Raw genomic sequence first — 24,105 nt, forward strand, 5'->3', positions numbered from 1 at the left:
GCAGGGTAGGTGTTCCCACACAAAATGCCATGTAGAACTGACGCAGTGAAATTTACAAAATTTCACTGCGTCACTCTACGCCTTCACTGCGTCAAAATCCCTGTGCCTGCTCAGACCAGGCGTAAGGAATGATGCATGACTTTTTGTATGGGACTGACCTATCTGTTGTGGCACATTGCTGGAGTTGCGCCACTTTCATGAGCAACTCCAGAAATGCGTCACTTTTGTACCAACAGATGCGTTAGTATTTCTGACGCATCTGTTAATCCCTGCGCCATGGAGCACTGTATTGTAAATACAGCGCATCCATGGTGGCGCAAGGACATTTGGCACTGGCACAAGAAAACTGACGCATCTATGCAGATGCGTTAGTTCCTTGTAAATCTGCCCCCCTATATTTTTGTGTGCAGAATTCTCCACGGCCGCAGACTCAGCAGTCAGGGTGGAGAACTCCACATACATATGTATAGGGAGGAAGGAGTCTTAAACTCAGCATGTATTTTGTGATCTGCATTTTGTAGTACATTTTTGTAATGCTGCAAAATGTACTACAACGTTAAGTTTGTGAATCAGTTCCTAAATTGAAGACTAAATATCATTAGTTCAGCTCTGCTAGAACCTAGGGGTGTGAGGGTCCACTGTGCCTCAATTATTGGTATTCCCCAAAATACGGTCATAGGGGCCCTTTTTTCTGGTTATCATTAGAGCCTATCACAGCCTTGCTATGCATTGTCCTAACAGCCCTTCCAATGTAGAAGTTTACCTTATCCCACATAATGCATTTCTTCCATTAATGCAAAATTCGAATTGCACCGGTGTGGTCTCAAATGTTCTAGGCTAGCCTTGCTCTCCCTACAGCTAATTCTCTATGACATTCTTGCCTCTGTTTGAATGTTATTTCTGAGTTCCCCATTATGCATTTCTCACGCTTTCTGGGGAGGCCTCAACATTTGCTTCCACGTGCAGCCTTCAAATTACACACTCAAGAGAAAGCAAACTCAGGGGTCTATTTACAAACTGCATTTTGTAGTACGCTTATTACTACTAATATAGCACTACTCTTTTACTACAAAATGCTTTCACTTACTTATGGTGGAGCTCTCCGCCTCTCCTAAATTTTATGCGCATAGCTCTCCGCCCTGACTGCACAGATCCTTGCACAAGGAGGCCTACATTTTAGTAGTAAATGTGGAGGAACTGGAGGAATAGCTGGAAAATGGGTAAACTTACAACAAAATGGGAGGAGTTAAGGGAAGAGCAGGCCGGCTTTTAGCGAGGATTAAGAAGGGGTATAGGCAGAGACATGCACCTAGCCACAAAAGAGTAAGCCATATGCTAGTCACAATAGCAGCCAAAAAGAACCCAAAATAGAAGTAAATGTATTCCATCTCAGACTTACAGTAATTCTAGCAGCATACATGACCAACCACAGGGGGTGCAACACCCTCCCACAGAAAGCATTGGCGGTAGGGACTTAAAGTAAATTCTTTTAGGAAATGAAGTTAAAATACATTTATTTATTTTGACTTTTCAAAAATGTAAATAGATGTAATTTAATGTTATACACACATGCACAGACACACACATATACATACATTTTATTTACATTTTATTTACATTTTATTTACATTTTAAGTATTTTAATAGCCCATTTAAATAAAAAATAATTGTAGGTTTATTTATTATTTAAATATATTAATTGAAACTACTTCTGTACATAATGTTTAGTAGATTTAATATATAATAAATGCATATAAACATTCAACTTCAGGTGAATACTTTTGTATATATCTCTTTAGAAAAATTATAATTGAATTTATTTAAATTAATTAAATACTTAGTTCAAAGTTGAGTTAACAGTGCTGAAGCATTCTGTATTTTGATCTACATTTAAAACAAAATATAGGATAGAATACAGAAAATAATTTTACAATAAGATTTATCATAAAAGTATTTTATTATTCTTTTCAAAACTTAATAATATTTTTAACGTTTTACTTTTCCCTTACTTTACTATAGGGAATTCTCTACCACGGTGGCGACCCATCTCAGTGTGAAAAGCTATTAGTAGTAACTTTACACTTATAAATTAGGCTCCATCGCTGACTTCAGGGGCGGAGACATGTAAGTCTATGCTTTGTAGTAAATTTACACTCATAAATGGTGACTAGACAAAAATAGTAAATTTACTAAAAAGTGTAAGAGTATATTTACACATGTAGATTTACGTACTTGTGTAAGTTTACCGTCATGAATAGCCCCCTATCTGTCTTGCAGTGGCGTAACAAGGGCGACAAGCTCGCTAATACAAAAAAAGGAACAAGACCCCTTCTCTTTCACTGAAATGGGTGGTAAAAGGCAGCCATATTTGGGGTGCAGTTATCCTCCCAAACCTCTGTTCCCTGGCCGTCATTGCATCTGCTGCACTTACAATAGCTTCTCTGTGCTTTTCGTAAAGCTAAAACTGAGCCCTTACTGTGGTGCCAGCTTCTGTGATCCGACGCAGGGCAAACTTGTTTCCTTCTTTTCTGCCCGCGTTGAACTTTTTCAATGCCAGGTCCATAGCTTCAAATACTTTTGGGTCATTGCAGCTGGCATCATGGATGGGTTGGTGGTGGTCAGCTTTACTGGAGAAGACTTGGAAGCAGAGGAGGAGCAGCGCTAACCACTTCATGGCTGCTGAGGACCCCGGTTCCTGAAGCAGTGAACAGCAGATCACCTCACTGACCAAATGCACTTATATTTATACACGACAACACTGGGGGCGGACGAGCTTTAGACCCTCTGTTTGCACAGTTTCAGCAAGTCAGATAATGCAAGTTAATGCAAACACATTTTTAAAACATCACTAAAAACCCAAAGGTTATTGGCCAGTCTCTTGACATAGCAGGAGTTGAGTAATGGGCACAAACAACTGAATGCCCCTGAATGGTCACAGTGCAGGCCATGAGGCCTGGAATTGGTCAAGAGTAAACAGATTTTCTCATCCTTTTTTGTGTGCTTCAGCTTGGTGATCCCTTCCAGGTAAATAAGGTATCTTGCTAAGCGGGTGAAGTGCATAACAGAGTATGAAAACTGTGAAGCTGAGTGGATTGACAACAGCAAGGAGGTCAGGGAATATGGGCCGGGGTCAGACACTGGCTAAAAAGACCAAAATAGTGTGCAAAGATTTTGAAGGCCTTCTGCCTATTAAATGTAACACACACACCTTAAATAAAAAATAAATGCAAGTTAATGTAATCTGTGTGAATGCACCCTTTTTCATTATCAACGCTCAGTTGGTTAATGCAATCACTGCACATGCCTGTGTGTGTAACTAGACAGCTGCAGAATCGAATCCTGGTTGGAGTATAGTGAAGTGTATTTATAGAGCTCTCAGACTACTACTAAAAGTACTGTTAATATGTAAGTCATTATTTGAAAATTGTATTACACACAGGACAAGATAGGTTGCCACAAAAAGTGGCCTGCGGGGCAGTCCTTAGACGGTCCCACGGCGGTGCCTATTAGAAAGGCATCGCAATGGGAGCACCAAAACCCGATCCAGCACGGCATGGACTGTGCAGTCTATGCTATGCAGGAAAGGGGGTGCAGGCACACAGGGGGGAACACAATGTGCCCCCCTGCATGTATCCCCAGGCCCAGAGGCAACAGGGGGCCCTGTAGGACCCCCTTAGTTTCCTCACCACCAGCATTTTTATGGTGTGAGCACTGCCATGAGAGCATTGGTGGTGAGGAAAATTGTAGTATGCTTGAGGGTGCCTAGCATATTACAGCCTCAGATCGCCTCTCCACCATCAGGGACTGAGGTTCCCCGGCAGTTGCAGTAGTCCCATGGTGGTCTGACCGCCAAAGTCATAATACAGCAGCTGGACTGCCGGTGCAGCACTGCCGCACTGCTACCACTGTGCCACGGACCGCCAAACTCATAATCATGCACTTAAGGCTGGTTACAATGTAGGGCGTTGCAGTTTGGAACTGCCCGACCTCCGGTCACCAGTTCCGACCGCATGATTACGATGGATCCATTTTCCTATTAAAGCCGAGCCTGCAGCACAAGCTTCCATTCAAAAATGGATGTTTGTGAACATATCTGCACTGTTTGGCAGGCTAGGGAGCACCAAAGTCACTTACCAACAGCCTATTCATGTCAGAAAGTTAGACATGGAATGGCTGTCGGGAAACCGATATTATAATCCTGACGGCAGAACCGCCGTCATTAAGGGATTATGCTTTCTTCCTGATGGAGCCTGTCAGAACCACGTTGGAATCCCCCCACAGATTTAATTCCGACCGCTGCCATCCTAATACGGTGGTTGGACTGTACACCTACCATGTCGGGCGGAAAGACTCCGACCACTGGTGGGAGAGTTTCAGCCCAACATCATGATGAGGCCCTTATTGTTTAAGATGAAAGTAGATATTTCGAATAATACATTTGTAGTACTAAGCAATCAGACAGTATCTAGTGCAAATTTTGTCCATTCGAAGGACCACTACAGAACGTAGCTGGCGACACCCTTACATTTTATTTTTCTCAAACACAGAGGAGTTTTAAAGACCTGCAGGGGTTGACTCCCCAAAACCAGAAACACAAAAGAAACCCTGGGTCTGTAGACCTATAGACTGCTATGAAGTTCCCACGGAGTGTTGCTTTTTCAGATGAGATGCCGATGGTGCGGATTGTGGCTAACTTCCTCAGCGCAATCCATGCCACCGGGCATTGGATGCTACCTGGGGTTTGTGCCATGGTGAAGTTGGGGTACATTTTCTGACTATTGCAGGCAAACACCTACCAGTGTAATTCTGAATGAGTGGAATACCCCTCTAACCACTGGTTTTGTATATTTCTTTGGTTTCACACATTTGTAGTGGCACACATAAGGTCCTGAAGAAGGCCACCACACCTCCTATGAGGGTATCAGGTTGAAACATGTTGGCCTATCTCTTCACGCTATTACTGGTCTAATTCCCACTTGTCATAGTCTGGTTTTAATCCTGGTATAGGGATGTTTCAATAAAGTTCATTGAGTACCCTATAACTAGATTTACTGAACATTGTTTTTGTTCATACACCCCTCATCACACACTGCTCACCTACGGGTAGGTGAGGGAAACAGTCCTTTAAAAGGGGCACTCCATGAGCACTTCATTGCAGTCTACAGACCGAGGGTTTCTTTTGTGTTTCTGACACCCTTACATTACTTGCCAAAAAGAATAAATCTTTTCCACTGTAAAAACTCAAAGTACTCCACTAATTAAAGCCATATGCTGGTTCCAGGCATCTTTTTGTTTTGCTGATGAACCAATTGCACACATTTACCTATGTAACAGGCACACTGGCAAACAGGTTTGTTCCTTCTTCCACTGTCTCCCTCTTGCTTGGGTTCACAGTACAGGAGCCCACATCCCATTCCTTTCAGCCAAACACATCTCAAGTTCGGCATTAACTGTTCAGGAACGGTTATGTTTTGTTTTTCATAAAAATTAGGGAGAATGTTTCTTTAAATTTAAAAGATTGGGAACATTGTTCCCAATAGATCCCACCCATTTTAAACACGAATCTTGACACATTGTGGAAGAGTACTTGTATAATTTGTTTGTTACACTTCAAAATCAGTGGAAGTTCCTGTAGTTTCATCACTGTTACAAAGGTGCAGGGGCGTAACGCAGGCTGTTAAAGTTCAAGGAACCCCCAAACCTTCTGAGGGACTCATTCAGCCAGAGGTAAATGCATATCTGTGAGATATGGGAGACTCTGGAGCCCCTCTTCACCTTCTGCAGGAAAGCCTCATCATTTTGCGCTTCGTCACTGCCCTGCAGCACACTGCCCATAGTTGTGGATGCAAGAATGGGGCGCACTATGAAAACCCTAGGAACTGAGCAGGTGTGATCTTAGCTGCTCCTAATACTGGGGAACGAAATGCAATATACAGCTCTAAGAATAGCTGTAAATTATTATTGATAACAAATATTTGCTCGGCACCCAACTTTGTGCATCTCTGTGTTAATTGAACAATACAGTCGCTTGTCCTAAGTACACAGTGTGATTTTTCGATCTTCAGGATCAAACAATTCAGGGTCATATTCAACAAAAAGTCATGCAGCGCAACGCAGCAAGCCACCTTGCTGTGCTGCGCTGCATGACAGGGGAAAGGCGAAGGCCACGAATGCACCGTTTTCAACATAATACGGCGCATTCCTATCTTTCCGCTGCCTAGTTCCAGGATTGTGTTTTTGCAGGAAGGGGCACCTTCCTGCACACAAATAATCCCAAGAGGCATTTCCTCTTACTACGCGTGCTACAGAATACAGGACACAAATAGGAAAAAAGAAGGAGAAATAAACCTATTCCTCTGTGTTACTCCTCACCAGGGGAGGCATAGCAGTTTTGGCGCATTCCCAGGTCTACCACTTATGGTAAATCTGAGAATACATCAAAATCCATGGGCATTGCATGGAAACACCGACACACTACCCATGGAATGCCTCCCTGGGGCAGAGTAATGCAACACAGTGATTTGTGCTTCGTTGCATTACTCCGCATTTACCAAGACACTCAGGGCCATGCAAGATGGCCTTGAGTGACTTGATGAATCGAAATTGCGACACACCTACTTGATAAATATGGCCCTCAGTATTTACCTAATTTTGATGACAGTGCAAATGCCTCTGACCTGCTGGCTGGCATCGATCGTTCTGGCCTCTGATTAAAAAAGGTGGCACTGCCAGCCTTGATGCGCCAAAAAAAATCCAAATCAGCCTTTTGTCAGCATCCATGATGTGGCCAAGGAAGCACATGATGTTGAAACAGTGACAGCTTTTAAGGGCATGCATTGCGATAGCCCAAAAAGAGCTTGTTTACAACTCAAATGTCGCCATTTGCTTTCATCCATACAGGGACTCCGTCAATTCATCAATTGCAGAGATGAGTTGGTCTAATGACTAGGGCGGTCGACCTCAAATCTGGGGAACCAGGTTCGAGTCGTGGCTACATCCTGTGATTCTGGGCAAATCACTTAATCTCCCAGTGCCCAATAAAAAAAATATGTGACCTCATGTAACTCAACTGGTGCTCATGTAAAGCGCTCTGATACCTGATACCTTCGGGTCAAGTTCGCGCAGGGGCGTAACACAGGCCCCCGCAGCACCCGCATTGCGGGGGGCCCCCACGCTCCAGGGGCCCCCTCTGCAACCCGCACACCCAGCACTTACTTTACGCTCGCTGTGGCCTCTTTAATAAATTAGCGCTTTGGTGTGATTCCGGGGTCAGCTGTGAGTCTGCAGCAGCTGGGTAGTGGGTAAGCCAGAACCTCCCAGGTCCAGATTAAGGAGAGGTTGTGATATACTGACACCTTATCGTGACTCATTTGGTGCTGGCCGGGATCTTGGCACAGCTTCCCATTCCTGACTTTATTGCTACCCAAAGCAGGCTGTAGGAAGTCATAAGTATTTCGACTTCTTTGACCTTTGTGCACATGAGGAACCTGTGCTCGGCCCCTTGACTGCTGTTACAGTCCCAGGATCCTCAGTCTAACTCGTCCTGCAGCAGTCACAGAAGTCTAACGCTTGGAGAGGAGGCTTCTCGTGCACACTCTGTAAGTGGCCTATATTTGTATTTAGATGGAGCAAAATTATATTTCATTAAATAAAACACAAGAATGTTTTTGTGCAGTGCATATCATAATCACGAAGAAAGAAGAGGAACGGTGAAAAAAAATATTTGCTAAGGATCACACAGTTTGGTGAAGTTGGGAAGTCGGGATTACACATTGTGCAATTTAGCCACTAAACAGGGCTTTCCCCCGAGCTTCAGAGACATGTGTGGTAGGACTGCAGCAGATACAGGGGTCCAGTGCAGCAGAGACAGGTGCAGGCTGAGACAGGTGCAGGCTGACTGCAGCAGAGACAAGTGCGGGGTGACTCCAGCAGAGACAGGGGTCCAGGGCAATAGAGACAGGGGTCCAGTGCAGCAGAGATAGGGGTCCAGTGCAGCAGAGACAGGGGTGGGGTGACTGCAGCAGAGACAGGGGTGTAGTGCAGCAGAGATAGGGGTCCAGTGCAGCAGAGACAGGGGTGGGGTGACTGCAGCAGAGACAGGGGTCCAGTGCAGCAGAGACAAGGGTGGGGTGACTGCAGCAGAGACAGGTACAGAGTGGCTACAGCAGAGACAGGGGTCCAGTGCAGCAGAGACAGGTGCGGGGTGACAGCAGCAGAGACAGGGAACCAATGCAACAGAGACAGGTGCGGGGTGACTGCAGCAGAGACAAGGACGTAACACAGCCCCCCGCAGCCCCTACATTGCGAGGGGGCCCCCAGCGCTCCAGGGGCCCCATCCGCGGCCGTGCAGCCAGCACTTACTTGCTTGCCAAAGATACCTCGCTGCGGCCTCTTTAATAAATTAAATGCTGTGCGGCGCACATGTCTCCGCGTCTGAGCGGAGACTGGTAACCATTGTCATGCGCATCACGCAATTAAAAGTGCACGTGAGGAGGTGAGGCATTCCCGAGACGACAGAGGGACTATGCAGAGGGACTGTGCAGCTGCCGGCCATAATTTAATTAATGCTAGCCGTGCCCTGTCTTCTGCTGCCCATTTGCGCCTGCCACTGAAGCTGCAGGCCAGGCATCAGGTGAGTGTCGGAGGAGCGAGGAGTCTCAGAGGGTGGGGTGGGATGCATCATGGGGCCGGGATCAAAACGTAATATAGGCCCCACAGTAGCCTCCAGGGGCTCCATCAGAGCTGCCTGTAGCGCACACAGACAGCACTTCACTTCTCTTGGCATTGGTTGCACCAGTTGAGTTGCCTCAAACAGTCCTACCTCATACATTAAATGGTAGTTGCAGTGGGTGCAGGTGACCTGAGCTTCCAGGCCCAGCAGCAAGGGGGTTGAAGGCAACTGCCTCACGGCCAGAGACCATTTGCATATTTTTATTTACATAGTTACATATCTTTGTAAACTAGTTACAGAGGCTTAGTTTTTGGGCCCCTACTCTGCCTATTTCTTACATTTGAAATTTGCATTTACTGTTGTAGTGTGAGAATGCATTTCATGAAAAGGAATATAAAGTAGGGTTGCCAAAAGAAAAATTCCAGCTATGTGTTGTTTAAAGAGCCTGGAAAGACCTTGTGTTGACACTAAATAAGGTTATAAACAGGGCACAAGTCGGGGATAACGCGGGTGGACGGCGTCCACCCACTATTTTCACAGGGTGTACACCGTCCACAGTGCCAAGAAATAGGGCCCCACTGAAAAATATGCTGAATGCGTCCCAGTGTAATTTGCAAACACTGGGACACATTCAGCAGCGCCTGCACATTGTCGTCTGCTTTCGATCGCAATGTCAAATGTCAAATGTCAAATGTTTTTGTAGAGCGCGCATATCACCAATAGGTCTCAGGACGCTTACGCAATAACGTGGGGCTTTCTTGGTTCAGACTCCCGCTGGGCCCATAACAAAGGCCAAATCTGAGGGGTCATCCAACCTTTTCTTGCAGTCTCCTGGCTGGCAGGAGTCAGGAGCCTCATACCTAGAGGCAAATTCAGCAGAGGGGGAAACAAAGGCTCACACCTTCTTAGCACTTCACACATACTTAAAAGAGGCAGCTTTTCACATTTTTCAGGCTCTGTTTAGGAGATATGCATGCGCTGTAAGAATGTCAGATGTGTTGGTCTTTCCCAGTATTTACTTAAAATAAATAGCATTTATATAGTGCTTACTACCCCTGAGGAGGCGTTGTATTAATTTAAATATCACTATTTTTTTTGTAAAGCACTATGGGTAGAGGAAGTTTACGCTGACAAAAGGCAACACTGTTTTATGTGTAGCTTACGACCGTGCAAATCTTCTGCCTAAATCAGGAGGGATTCCCTGTATACTGGAAATGTGCTTTAATGTACTCATGATAGACATGTTAAACATATATGTAAGGGCTTAAGATCTGATGTCACTTCTTATGATGCCACTTCCTGTGATGTCACACGCTGTGATGTCACATGCAGTGATGTCACACGCCATGATGTCATGCGCCGTGATGTCACACGCCATGAAGTCACTTGCATACTGATTAACTAGGTTAGTCCCCCCCACTTCTTTTTTAGGACTTGTGCCCTGATTATAAATAAAACAAGTATGTATTCAGTTGTAATGTGCCTTTTCTGTCTTTGTTCCCTTTAATTATCAGTCATGGATCATTCAGGCAGCCCTAGAACACAATTAAAAGTGCTTTCTATTTATATTTGGTGTTCACAGTATGCACAGATAAGTCAGTCTGGGACATCAAAAAAATGTGCTGGCAACCCTAATCATAAGACTGGAAGTTTGTTGTAGGATTAGCACATTATTTCCTACACCCTCAATCCCTATTAATGCCATAATAGCAATAGTTTAACTTATATCTGAAACCCTACGCCGTCGTCAATAACATGCTGAGTTACTTCAAGTGTCTGGGAATGCACCCTGCATTCAGACAACTCACTCCTCATTCTTGCCCTTCACTTTGACGCTCACCCTGCACTCACAGTGATCACAATGCACTCACACTGATCACCATGCACTCACACCATTCACTCACTCACCCTGCACTCACAGTGTTCACTCTGCACTCATAATCCACTTGTACTGTTCACCCTGTACCTCACCCTGAAGTCACACAAGCACACTACTCATCCTTCACTCACCTGTCCCCCTCACTGTTCAATCTGCAATCTCACTCAAACAAGCCCATCACTAACCATGCATTCTTTCGTCCCACTCTGCACTTACATCCGCACCCAAATCCATATGGTCACCTCACTCACCCTCCAGTCACACCTCTTACCCTACTCTCACACTGTTGCATCGCTCACTTGCACTCACATGGGCACTCCTGCCACCCACAAAGCACAGATGGTTAATGTGCCTGCTACTAAGAATGTGTACCATGCAGATCACAGAACTGAGTGTGAGTAGCGCTATAAAAAAAAATTAATGTTTGTCCGAAAGGTGCAATAGTGAGATGAGGTGCATTGTTGGTGAGTGGTAGTGAGGGAATTCATGGAGAAGGAGTAAATGGGGGAGGGTGCACCAAAAAAGACTTGCACCATGTGCGACCAGTGCTAGGACCAGCCCTGGCTGGGAGTGGTAGTCCCCTTGAAGTTCGGGTCTAGTTGCGCCCCTAGTTTCAAACCCCCCAGCCAACTCAGGACTTTAGTTCTCGCTTCCCTGATTTGTTATCAGAGGTTTAGATCGGTGATGACCACTGGGGATGCAAGGGGCAAAGCCAATCCGTGAATGGGCACAGGTGTGCCATCCACAGTGCCACACCCATTTGATCTCCATAGTATGGATATGTCTACCTCTGGACATTATATGGTACTTCCCGCGTTTTGAAACATGAGTGAAAGCTCACAAAGTTGAATATGGACTTTTATTTTTTTAAGCACACTACTATGCTAATATAGAATGGTCAACCATGTTGAAAATAATGAGTTGTTCGAAAATGTATATTGTTTTGTAGAGAACAGTGTGTATAATGTGAGGGCACATAAGTCTCTTACTCCTCCCTGTATTGATGTTAATTGTTCACCGGATGTGCAATATTCATCTCCATTTTTGAAGATCAGGGATTCATCTTCACAATAACCTCTCTGTGGAAAAAAGGTTGTGTCCATCACTCTGCATAACCAACCCCTTAATATAGTTTGCTTTACTCCCTTCTAAAATTCTATTGCATTCATCGGCAAAAGGGAAAGGAAGGTGATTGGAATCTTTACTTTTAACTAACCACGTTGTTAGATCTGGGGGTCGCTAGTTGGCAGAGGTAGGTACCAAGGTCCAAATAGGGACCCTTGCTTCTAGTCAGGGCAAGGGGGATACACTCTTTAGATAACCCCTGCTCACCCCCTTGGTAGCTTGGCACGAGCAGACAGGTTTATCAAAGGCAATGTGTAAAGTATTTGTACCAACACTCACAGTAACACAGTGAAAACACCACAAATGGACTCCACACCAGTTTAGAAAAATAAAGTATCTTTATCTAAACTACACAAGACCAAAACAACAAAAATCCAATATACGCAGTTCAAGAATATGATTTTAAAAGAGTTATAGTGTTTGCGTCAAAATAATCCAAAGTTGCGTCACTTTTAGCCCAAAGTACCTGTAGATGTGACAAAAGTTCCAAGCGGCAGCAAGCGATGCATCAGTCCTGAGACCCTGGGGAGGCGACGCGACAACCCCGCTGCACGCAGCGGGCGTGTTGCGACGACTCCGGTCTGTAAGGGGAGCGATGCAATACCATGTGTGGATTCCGGCACGCAGCTTCTCCGGTAGGATGCGTCTCACACAGGCACGATGCAACGATCTTCGGGGCGGTAACGATCTTCGGTGCAGCGGCGATGCGCAGTGTTGACCCTCTTCTGCCGCGGCCCCTCGATGTGATGGCGCTTGGCTCTGCGACGATGTTCACAGCGACGGGATGCGATCCGCAAGCAAGCTGTGCGACGGTTCTCACTGTGACGACAGGCTCTGCGACGATACTCGCAGCGACAGGAATCTTACCGCACCGGGGGGATGCGCTCCGCAAGCGAACAATGCGCCGGTTCTTGCAGTGGCAACAGGCGCTGCGACGATCTTCGCGGCGACGGAAATTTTCTCGCACTGTCGACGATGCGCTCCACAAGCGAGCGATGCGTGGAAATTGTAGATCTTCTTCTTTTCTTTTTGTCCATCTCCCCAAACAGCAGGAAACAACCTCCTGAGGCCCCACAAATGGATCAAGCACTCTAGGCAGGTCAGAACTCACACAGCAGAGTTCAGGGGGGAAGCTGGAGGTGAAGTCCTTTTGTTCCTGGGACTTCTTAACAGGAGGCCAGCTCTCCTCAGGCCCTTGGAGATCTCTTCACGCAAGGGGACACAGCAACAGCAAAGTCCTTCCCTTCTCCTTGGCAGAATAGCAACTGCAGGTCAGCCTACAAACACACAGCAGGGCAGTCCTTCCTCTTCAGTCTTCCAGCTTTTCTCCTTGGCAGAGGTTTCTTCTTGATTCCAGGATGATCTAAAGTTCGGGGTCTGGGAATCCCTTTTTATACCCATATTTTCTTTGTTCTCTGAAGGCAGAGAGGCCTTTGCCTAGTCCAAACCAGTTCTGGTCAGTCCTGGAGCACTCTGGTTACATGACTCCTTCTTTCCTTTGAGAGAGAGGGGCAGGGTCGTCAGCAGCTCGGCAGGAGGTGAAGCCAGCATTGTGGAAGGCAGGCACAGCCCTATTCAGGCCCAAGTGCTATCCCCTCCCACCAATTAAGATGCAGATGGAGCTATTCAGCCCAGTGCTGACTCATCCAGCCACCTGGAGCCACCCCAGCCCCTGTCACTAACAAACCAGACAGTCAATTCACAAACAGGCAAAGGCACACAGAAAGGTCAGACAAGAAAACAGCCACTTTCTAAAAGTGCTGTTTTCAAACACAGGATTTAAAAAACATCCTTCCTAAAAGATGGGTTATTAAATTCTGAGTTCAGGGATACCAGACTTCAATTTTCTATTTTGCTCCTATGGGAAGATATGCAGGTAAACATTATTCAAAGCATTCCCCATTCTAGCCTATGGGCAAGATAGCCTTTCAATAGTGAAAAACGAAATTGACAGTATTTCACTATCAGAGCATGTCACTCACACTAGTGCATACTCTACCTTTCACATACACTGCAGCCTGCCCAGGGGGGTACCTTGGGCCTTCCATAGGGGTGTCCAATGTGTACAGAAAGGGAAGGGTTAGGCCTGGCCAGTGGTGATACTGGTCAGGTCAGCATGGCAGTTAGCAACTGCACACAGGCACTGCGGTGGCAGGCCTGAGACACCATTTTAGGGCTACTCATATGGGTGGCACAATCAGTGCTGCAGGCCCACTAGTAGCATTTGAATCACCAGCCCTAGCACACTCAGTGCACTTTACTAGGGACCTACTGATGAAACAAATCTACCAATCATGGATAACCAATCATAATAACAAATTATACAGAGAGCATATGCACTTTAGCACTGATCAGCAGTGGTAGAGTGCCCAGAGTCCTGTTGCCAACCACCACAGGTCAGGAAAAATAGCAGAAATAAGCAAAAAGCTTGGGGATAACCCTGCAAAAAGGGCCATTTCCAACACACATTATCATCTACAGCTTTACTCTGAACATCCTAAAACACTTAAATATAGACTTGCTCAGACGGAGAGCTGTTATATGGGAATGGAGTGTATTGGAAAAAAGAAGTGTGCACATATTTTAAAAGCAAGCTTACAACTAGCTACTATTTGTTTGAAATCATTTGCTGCTTGAGCAGATTTGGATGCTTCTAACTAAAATGTACATGCCTTTGCTTTTCCAAGTTGCGAACCAACGCGAGGGGATGAAAGACATCTTTTCAAATTATTTAGGTGTGTGGGTTTTGGTGCTCCTTTGCCTGCAGGATTGTCTCTGGCCACCCTGTTACTTCCATTTACATGCTCACCATTTTGTGATGGGCTGCTATCTTCTCTCACACTTCCTTTCACGAGCAGTAAATTCTTAGCTCCTGTTTGATGCGAGGGCCCAGGCCTAATTCTAAGGGCTCTGCCACGTATCATGTTTGTCGTGCCAAAGCCTTGGGATCACCTCTTGCCAGGGCCTCCTTTACTTTCCCCAGGTCAATATTGTTGCCTCTTAAGCTGCCATTACTGGATGGGAGATTATTGCAACCATTAAAGGCAGATGCCATCCAGAGATGTTTTAAGGCATGGGCAAAAATGGGCTCCAGCACCTTTATGCACAAATAAAAGGGGCATTGTTTGACTGGAGGGGTTTGATGGTCATGCCGCTAAATTGTATTGCTTTACCAGGCACTTTGAAATATTTATGCCTTCATGCACTAACCAAAGGATAATTAGTTTTACTAAATAGGTTTGATTTAGGTATGCTGCTGCTTACAGTCACTTTGAAATATTTGCACTTTCGTGCACAAACCAAAAGGGCATTTGTTGACCAAAGTGGTTTGATTTTTGTATGCTGCTGCCTGCTGTACTTTTTACTGTTTTGCCAGTCACTTTGAAATGTTTGAGCCTTCAAAAGGGGAATTGTTAGTCAAAACCGGTTTGATTATTGTATGGTGCTGTAGTTGTTATTGTTTACCAGTTGCTTTGAAATATATGTGCCTTTATGCACACAGCAAACGGAGAATTGTTTGACTAACCTGGCTTCATTTTTGCATACTGCTGGACTTGTTTTTATCATGCACTTTGAAAGCATTTTCATCTTAATGGAAGAAAGTTGCATTGTTTTACAAACCATGCTTGATTTTTGTATATTGCTGGACTTGTGATTGCTTTATTATGCACTTTGGAAGTATTTGCACTTTTCTTGTGCTTTACCAACTACAGTTTGTATAGATTCTGTCATTAGGTACTTGCTGATATGGTTTGTTTTTATTGTACATGCGGTGTTATTTATGGTGTTGCTTGCACTTGTCTATAATACGTGTACCTTAAATCTTGTATTTAGCAATGTATGCACCACAGAAATGATACATTCAGACAGCCATCTGCATCAATATTCTGAAGCATCCAAACAGTTTTCATCCTCAGCCTCGTTTGCCTGCCTGTTTTTTTTTTTTCATTATTTTTTTTTGTTTTTTTTATTGACATTTTCCAAAGAAGTGACATACAAAGAGAAAAGAAAAAAAGGAAAAAAACTGAAAAAAAGAAACAGGCAGTCATGATCATAACTTACATAGTCTGTGGTAGTACAAAGAGCGCCTGCCTGTTTTGTAATGCTTACTAATAAAGACATGATGATAGAAATTGAAATTGCTTCCTCAGTTCACGTTATTATCATGCACAACCCTTGACTAGTGTGTGGCATGCAGATAATTCACTAGTCTATTTCTCTTGACTTTCGCAGGATACTGCATTATATCATGTGTACTTCTCATGTATATTGTCAGTCAAGTTTAAATGGAATTGCAGGTTTGGGTTTGTCTTTCAAAGTTTCAAGATATTGTCCATTAATGTCAATTCTATTTCAGACCCTTCATAGTTGTTCTTTGTTCTTCAGCCACAGGCAGTTCCTGAGACAATAGGATCACTCCTTGGCATTGTTCTGATTGCGGCCTCAGTTAAATAATCTGCTCTTTACCGTATTGTTAAGAGTGTTTCCCACTTTCTCATTAGAACTTTGAGTCAAGACAATATAGAGGCATTTAATTAAATGTTGTAGGTTTCTATTCAAAATATACCAGATTTTTGGGTGGTGGGGCAAAGTAGAAGGTGGTGGGCCGGGCCGCCGGGGGGGCCCCCTCCATGTGCTTTGCAGGGGGGCCCCCTCAAGTTTCATTACGTCACTGCGCGCTATATAGAACTCTGTTAAAAAAAAACATTTTTTGTGTGTGCATATATTCATTTACCTATTATTCATTCTTGCATTCACCCACTTACCCATCCACATTGTACAATTAAAACTCATCTATCAATGAAGAAGCACTTTTCGATTATCAACCAAACCTATTGGCTTTGCTGCAAGTTTGTGAAAGATGGGGGAGTACTTGCTGTAGCGTGTGACTGTTAGTCTGTGAGGGCATGAAATTGCTGGCAGGAGTGTGTAACTACTGTCTGTGGGGGGTGTGAAAGTGATGTCAGTAGGTATAGCCTGCTGGTCTGTAAGGGGTGTAAGACTGTTGCCAGGAGTATGAGACTACCATTTCGAGAGAGGTGCGAGAGCCCTGTCAGAAGTGTCAGACTGCTACTGTGTCAGTGGAGTGAGTGCTGTTGGTAGTGTGTGACTACTAGCCTGTGAAGGGTGTGGACCTAGGTAGGAATGCTAATATGTAAGGAGGGTAAGAACGTCACCATGAGCCTGTGACTTGTACTCTGTAAGGGGGTATGAGAGTGCATGATTGCTAGTGTTCAAGGCTGGGCCAGACTGGCAGTACCGAGCATCTACCGTTTCCCCAGGAGGCTGAAAGGGTGGGAGCCGGTTTTGCAGCAGTTGGGACCACTTTTTTTTACTGGGGGTCCATTCTGCTGTGGTGCTGAAAATTCACCCCCCAGTGACAAAAGCAGGAGTTTTATCAAAATATAGGGGGGAATTAGAGGTAAAAGACTAGGTTCACCCTCCAGCGCCAAGACACCCCCGGGTATACGTGCGCTCTATAAATTACTGTAACATAACATAACATAACAAAAGTACATGAATCGTAAACAACCTGAGTTATCAGGTAAAAGAACCTAGCTTCAGATACTGAGGGTGTCAGAAATTAATTTAGTTCTGAAAATCACCAGAAAAGGAAGACATTTTCTATTCTTGAGTCCCCTCACTCACCAGGGTTTCCCCACGGTGACATGCTTCATCATTGGGGTCCTCCCAGTCCTCTACGGACTGAGGCGTGCTGCGACTTGCGGATTACGTAGGAGCACTGTAGTACCAATTATGTGTAGTGCGGGAAAGGTGTAGTGGAGTGGGGTATAGTGAGTATTAAAATAATTAACTAGTGGGCCAAATAATGTTATTCTTGCTCCTAGCTAAAAAGATTAAAAACGGGGTAATATGCTAAAGGCCCTAGCTATAATGAGATAGGTGTAACTAGCATATAGTCAACCAGTTTCGAGCTTCCCCCAGCTCTTCCTCAGGACTGCACAGGGACCAGCCCTGTGCAAAAACCACTCCTAGTCGACCTCATTAGGGTGCAAAGAATGTGAGACGCTGCAACTAATAAGCATGCGTTAGAAAATACATACGTTTGATAAATGTAGGTAGTATCTGTAGGGTACACATAACAAATATATTAAAGGAACAAAAAGACTCATAACGTCATTATAAGTTCATTAGCATTAACACTGCACACATAAGTGTTGGTAGATTCCCCGTTCTTTTGGTGCCACTATGCGGGTCAAAAACGAGGCGTTAAAGTAGAGAAACACTCTCCATGCAAGCGTTGTGCTGAAAAGTGATGTAAATGTAAAACCACATGCAACTGACACTAAACACGACATAAAACACACACAAAATGACTTGTACGAATAATTACATACATTTTAGGAAACAACAATGTGCTCCATGGTCTCGGAGGGGGTGTGGATATCTCGTACACCTGAAAAAAGGAATTAGAGTAAGTAATTGCAAGAGGACGCCGTGTCGGCGGCAGGGATCACTGGTAAGAAAACGGGAGGGAAAGGAATTATATCGGATCCTGAAAATCAAACCGCTGTTCCAAGTTGCCTCACTTACTTGTACGTGGACAAACACACTCTTGTTCACCTGTAGGGGAAATCCCTCACGGACCGCATACTAGCGTGTCCAAATTCGGAGTCCCGTTATATGCAAGTGTTTCCGATTCGTGAGCGCGGAAATACAAAATAAGGACTCTGGGAGCTGGGTCTTAGCGTGGCGGCCATGATGGATTGGGGCCGCCTCGTAAAGGAGATAGGATCGACAGTTAGCACGATCTCGAGGGCAAACAATGATACTCCTAACTGTGGCAGACAAAATAAAGTATGCAGCATAGGGGAGAAGAAAATAAAAAATTGAGTCACAATAGGTAGTTGATGGACTGAGGACCGTCCAACCTGTTGTCAATATCATTTCTTAAAGCCAGAAGGGCCAAATGAATCGGTGTGGAGACTAGTACTACCGAGGTATTGGTAGAAAAATTACTGAAAAGGGGTAGTCAGAGAGGTTGTGTCTCTAGCTGGAGGATGAGAAAACTTTAGCGGAAAAGGATCTTCTGATTGAGAATTTTTTTTTTATATATATATATATTGGGGATAAAAATTGTTTTAACAGCCAGTTGTAGTTACATTCCCCTTTATTTTAAACAAATTGTCCCCAAGGGATGTCGTCATTGAGTCCCTGAGTGTCTGATCGTAATTTTAACACCCAACGTTGTTCTTTTTCATGCAGCTTCCTCTCAATGTTAGTCTGAGTTTTTACGTGTTCAAGAATGACCCAGTTGAGATCGTTTGGTGTATGTTGTTTCTCTAAAAAATGAGTAGTCATTTTGGTGTTGTTGCGGTTGCAATTGAAATTACTTCGGTGTTCAACTATTCTTGTATTGACTTTCCTCGTGGTCATCCCCACATAATGGAGATTGCAAATGCAAGTGATGAGATATACTACACCTGTCGATTGCAATTGGTAAAGGATCGAAGATCCCATGTCATGCCGTTGTTACAAGTTACTTTTTTAGTGGCTGTAGTCAGATGACAGACGCTACAGTTACTGCATGGGTAATGGCCCTCAGGTAATGGATGGAGAAGACGTACAGGTCCTTCAGTAATAGCAGAGTTAGGACGTGTGTGTACCAGATAGTTCCTCAGATTTTTTGCTTTTTTATGACTGAACATAGGTTTTTGTAAGTTCAGACCTCCACTATTCAAAATTCGCCAATGTTTTTTTTATTATTTTTGTGACTTGAACTGATGCAATATTGAAAGTGGTGATACAGATTGGTCTTCTGTGGTCTTTATTGGTGTCATCTCGTTTGTGTTCGAGTAGTGCTTCTCTGTTGTTATTTGAAGCTCTTTTCATTGCTTTGGACACTAAGGTGCCGATTACGATCCTGTAAAAAATTTCCCCGTACGACTCGTATCCGGTCTTTTTACCGTACGAATCGTACAAGTGCCATACAAACTGCCAACTACGATTCGCATGGGAAAAAGTCCATACGAATCACATTGGGAATAATTCCCCACACATCCTCGGGTCGGAAAATGTGCCCGACACGTCCCCGGACTAATTACCGTACAAATGTGAAAAGTGAAGTCCGACCGCGGAAGTACGATCCATCCCGTGCGTCCGATGTTACATCCGGATGGAAAAAGCACCGTCCGCACCGAACTCCTATAGCAACCATGGAGACATGTGCCCGTATACGTGCCCAACACCCCCCCAGCCCCCGTATGTACGCGCCCAATCACCCCCCCAGCCCCCGTATGTATGTGCCCAACCACCCCCCCAGCCCTCCTATGTACGAGTCGAACCCCCACCTGTGTATGTACACCCGTGTACATACGAGTCGAACCCCCACCCGTGTATGTACACCCGTGTACGTACGAGTCGAACCCCCACCTGTGTATGTACACCCGTGTACGTACGAGTAGAACCCCCACCCGTGTATGTACACCCGTGTACGTATGAGTCGAACCCCCACCCATGTATGTACACCCGTGTACGTACGAGTCGAACCCCCACCCGGGTATGTACACCCATGTACGTACGAGTCGAACCCCCACCCGTGGATGAACACCCATGTACGTACGAGTCGAACCCCCACCCGTGTATGAACACCCGTGTACGTACGAGTCGAACCCCCACCCGTGTATGTACACCTGTGTACGTACGAGTCGAACCCCCACCCGTGTATTAACACCCGTGTACGTACGAGTCGAACCCCCACCCGTGTATGAACACCCATGTACGTACGAGTCGAACCCCCACCCATGTATGAACACCAATGTACGTACGAGTCGAACCCCCACCCGTGTATGTACACCCGTGTACGTACGAGTCGAACCCCCACCCGTGTATGTACACCCCCGTACGTACGGCCCGTACCCCCACCCGCGTATGTATGGAGCGTACCCCCACCCCAACCGTGTATGTATGGCCCGTACCCTCACCCGCGTATGTATGGAGCATACCCCCACCCCAACCGTGTATGTACGGCTCGTACCCTCACCCGCGTATGTATGGAGCGTACCCCCACCCCAACCGTGTATGTACAGCCCGTACCCTCACCCGCATATGTATGGAGCGTACCCCCACCCCAACCGTGTATGTACTGCCCGTACCCCCACCCGCGTATGTATTGAGCGTACCCCGACCCCAACCATGTATGTACGGCCCGTACCCCCACCCGCGTATGTATTGAGCGTACCCCGACCCCAACATTCTAAGTACGGAGCGCACCCCAGGCCCGAACACCAGCACCTTCACCCAACATCGCGCATGTACGAGTCGTACCAAGCCAGAGACAAGGACAGCACTGTACAACAAAATGGCCGATGTACACACCGTACACACGCTAAAAACACACGTACACAACCAGGACAAAGCAAAACAACACAAGAAGACTCTATTCGAATCGCACAAAGCCACAAAACATGTCCAACAAGCACAAATACAACACATTCACTGACCTGCAACTGCCAAACTCCCAAACAGAGGCCCAAAACACAACCACTCCTTATAACACACCCACCCAAAGTTCAAACACAGCCACACCCACCAATGGACCAATAAAAAGGCCCAACACACACAAACCATCATCCTTAGCAACAGACCCACTGCTGCCAGACCACACCGAGAAACAACTGCACCATACTACAACCTCCACTACACCTTACACCTGCACACCTTCACACAACCACCTTCACAAACACCCCCTCATCACATTCACACACACACACCTGCACAACCACACCCACACACCCACAACCATCCACACCCACACCCCCCACAACCATCCACACCCACACCCCTCACCATGCTCACTAACAAGAATCCAAAGTTCACTAGCCAAGGGTTGGTGGTCCTTGTCGACGAAATCCTCAGAGTCGAGCCACACCTCTTTGGAACATTGGTCAGACAGACCAGCATTTCCGAAAAAACAGCCATGTGGCAGACGATTGTCGATGCTGTGAATGCTGTTCACCAGAAGGACCAGGCATGAATGCCAAGCCAGGTGGTACGATCTGCGGAGGAGGGTCCGAGCCAAAATGACCGATGACCACAACCAGGCCAACATCACTGGAGGAGGGCCGCCCCGCAGACGCGTACAATACCATCCCTGGGAGGAGAGGGTGATGGCCATACTGCCGGTGGTGGCAGTGGACGGAGTAGAAGGACTCCGAGAGCCTGGTGAGTACACAAACAACTCACCTCACATGGGGGGAACGTCATCCACAACCAAACTCACAATCATGCACGCAACCACCCCAAGCTATCGCATGACTCAACCACACTCCAAAAACACGCACATGCCACTAGCGCCACCATGCCCCATGCACCCAGCTGGACAATCCCAAGTCACAGGCCACAGAAAACACCCACACAAGACACGGTAACCCGGATGGCGGGAGTGTGGGCCTCAAAAATTACATAGTGCAACTCAGAAGCAGACAACAATGCCCTCTGCCCATATGGCCTAGGTCACAGCCAGACAAACAGTGTGTCCCCACACAGGAAAGACTTGCCAGCAAATGGCGGACGCCTTGCATTAAGACATGGGGGTGAAGGCACTTTTCCACATGACAGCAGCTAATGAACAGCCAACACTGTGAAAGAGTGGCAGCACACACCACCACAGCAACAGCGCAGACACAGACACTACACCCAATGGGTGCCTGGAGATCAGAAACAAACTCACATGAACAAGCCAAGGGCCATTCAAAGATCTGCAAAAAGTGTGTGCCTAGGAAGCTGGGCTGAGGTGACAGAGGGTGACACACAGAGGGAGGGAGAGGGGGAGAGAGAGGGAGGGAGACACAGGGAGACGGACAGAGGGAGGAGGCTGATACAGGGAGGGAGGGAGAGGGGGACAGAGAGGGAGTGAGAAAGGGAGACACAGGGAGACCAATTCAGCCTTGGGTGGTGTGGGAATGTCTGCTCGTTAGCAGGTGGACTGCGTGCATGTAGACAAGGGTGGCCAGTGCCTGAATCCCAAACTGAAGTTTGGATTTTGTCTTAAGTCTATCTTAAGTCTGTCTTAAGTCTGTCTTAAGTTTGTCTTAAGTCCGTCTTAAGTCTGTCTTAAGTTTGTCTTAAATCTGTCTTAAGTCTGTCTTAAGTCTGTCTTAAGTTTGTCTTAAGACAAACTTAAGACAAAATCCTAACTTCTGTGAATACCAAAAGTAGTAAGTTTAGGATTTTGTCTTAAGTTAGTTCTGTGAATCGGCCCCATTCTCTGCCACATGGACTTGCTGGTCACTGTCTGACCAATGTTGACAAAGACTGTGGCATGGACTCTGATGATTTCCAATGGCAAGGACACCAACTCCCCCAGTGAACTTTGGATTCCACACACCCGGAAAGCCCCTCTTGTCATACCCCCCCCAACACGTACCCCAACACAAATAAAAAGTTACACGATAAAGAGATGATGCCTACATTTTGCATTATTACCATACATGTGTCTTGTAAAGTCTAACCATGCCTGAGTTCTCATATGACTTCAACCATCCATACCCTGGGGCCTGAGTCTGGCACAGGACACACATGGGTCACAATGTATTAGGCAAGACAGACATGGAGCACCATACACACCCGTGATGGGCCCAACCAGCTGAGGGGGTGGCCGCACAACCGTGCCGACAGACATATTGAGTACAGCAACAGTCATGCGCAGAGGTCAGGGATCATGTGGAGTGTCCTGGGGGGCACCCAGGTATGTGTAGACAGGTGCAGAACCATGTCCTGCAAGCTTGAGTCAGGTGGATGCAGAGAATGGTGGCCTGGCCAACGTTGGATGCATGGGGATGGCACATGTAACAATACCCACACAGTCATGGACATCATGCACAATACAGAGTCTAATCCCACACAAACAGCTTGCATCTTGCTACTCTACACATAGACACATAGCCACTATCACGGAAAACCATGCCAGACATGCCGTATGCACCATGGCAACACACCAGCATTGACTGAGAAGAGGCACCTTGGAGGCATAGGGACACCTTTAGTAGTCATGTATTCCGGAATGCAGAGGCAACTCGGAGTACACATACACAGGTCATGTGGAGTAACATGTGGGTCCAACACTGGCACCCACCTTCTGCAGCACAAATGCGTGATAGCCATGGAACTGGCACACAAGTGTTGGGTAACAGCTAAACACCCCCTGCTGCTCACGGAGAGGCTGCCATACACCATTGATCCTCTGATGTGGAAGTCCCACACCATGTCAAGCCAATGCAAACTGTATGTGTCCGAGGGCAGTGTTACACACATTGATGCCATCATCACAATCCACTATCCCATCACAGATGACTGTCAACAAGTCTGACCATCTATTCAGGTGTATCCAGCTACATGTAATGTGTCCCATGGTGATGCGACATGTCTGCAGAGGAACCAAACATCGACAGGGGCAGTGTGCACACAT

General features: G+C 46.0%; 1 protein-coding gene across 3 annotated transcripts in view; it reads right to left on the reverse strand.

The window, feature by feature from the left end:
• The window catches only part of LOC146785927 (uncharacterized), a 671,075-nt gene extending 668,354 nt beyond the window's left edge, over positions 1–2,721 (reverse strand). For 2 of the 3 annotated variants that reach the window (XM_085635328.1, XM_085635327.1), the window contains exon 1: positions 2,477–2,719. In XM_085635328.1, coding sequence (XP_085491454.1) covers positions 2,477–2,674 — 198 coding nt within the window. In that variant the 5' untranslated portion in view covers positions 2,675–2,719. Of the gene's footprint in view, positions 1–2,476 lie in introns of all 3 variants that reach the window. The other variant, XM_085635325.1, reaches the window with a different exon arrangement.
• Positions 2,722–24,105: the final 21,384 nt, after the last annotated feature.

Source organism: Triturus cristatus, chromosome 11 (assembly GCF_964204655.1).
Source record: "Triturus cristatus chromosome 11, aTriCri1.1, whole genome shotgun sequence".
NCBI lineage: Eukaryota > Metazoa > Chordata > Amphibia > Caudata > Salamandridae > Triturus > Triturus cristatus.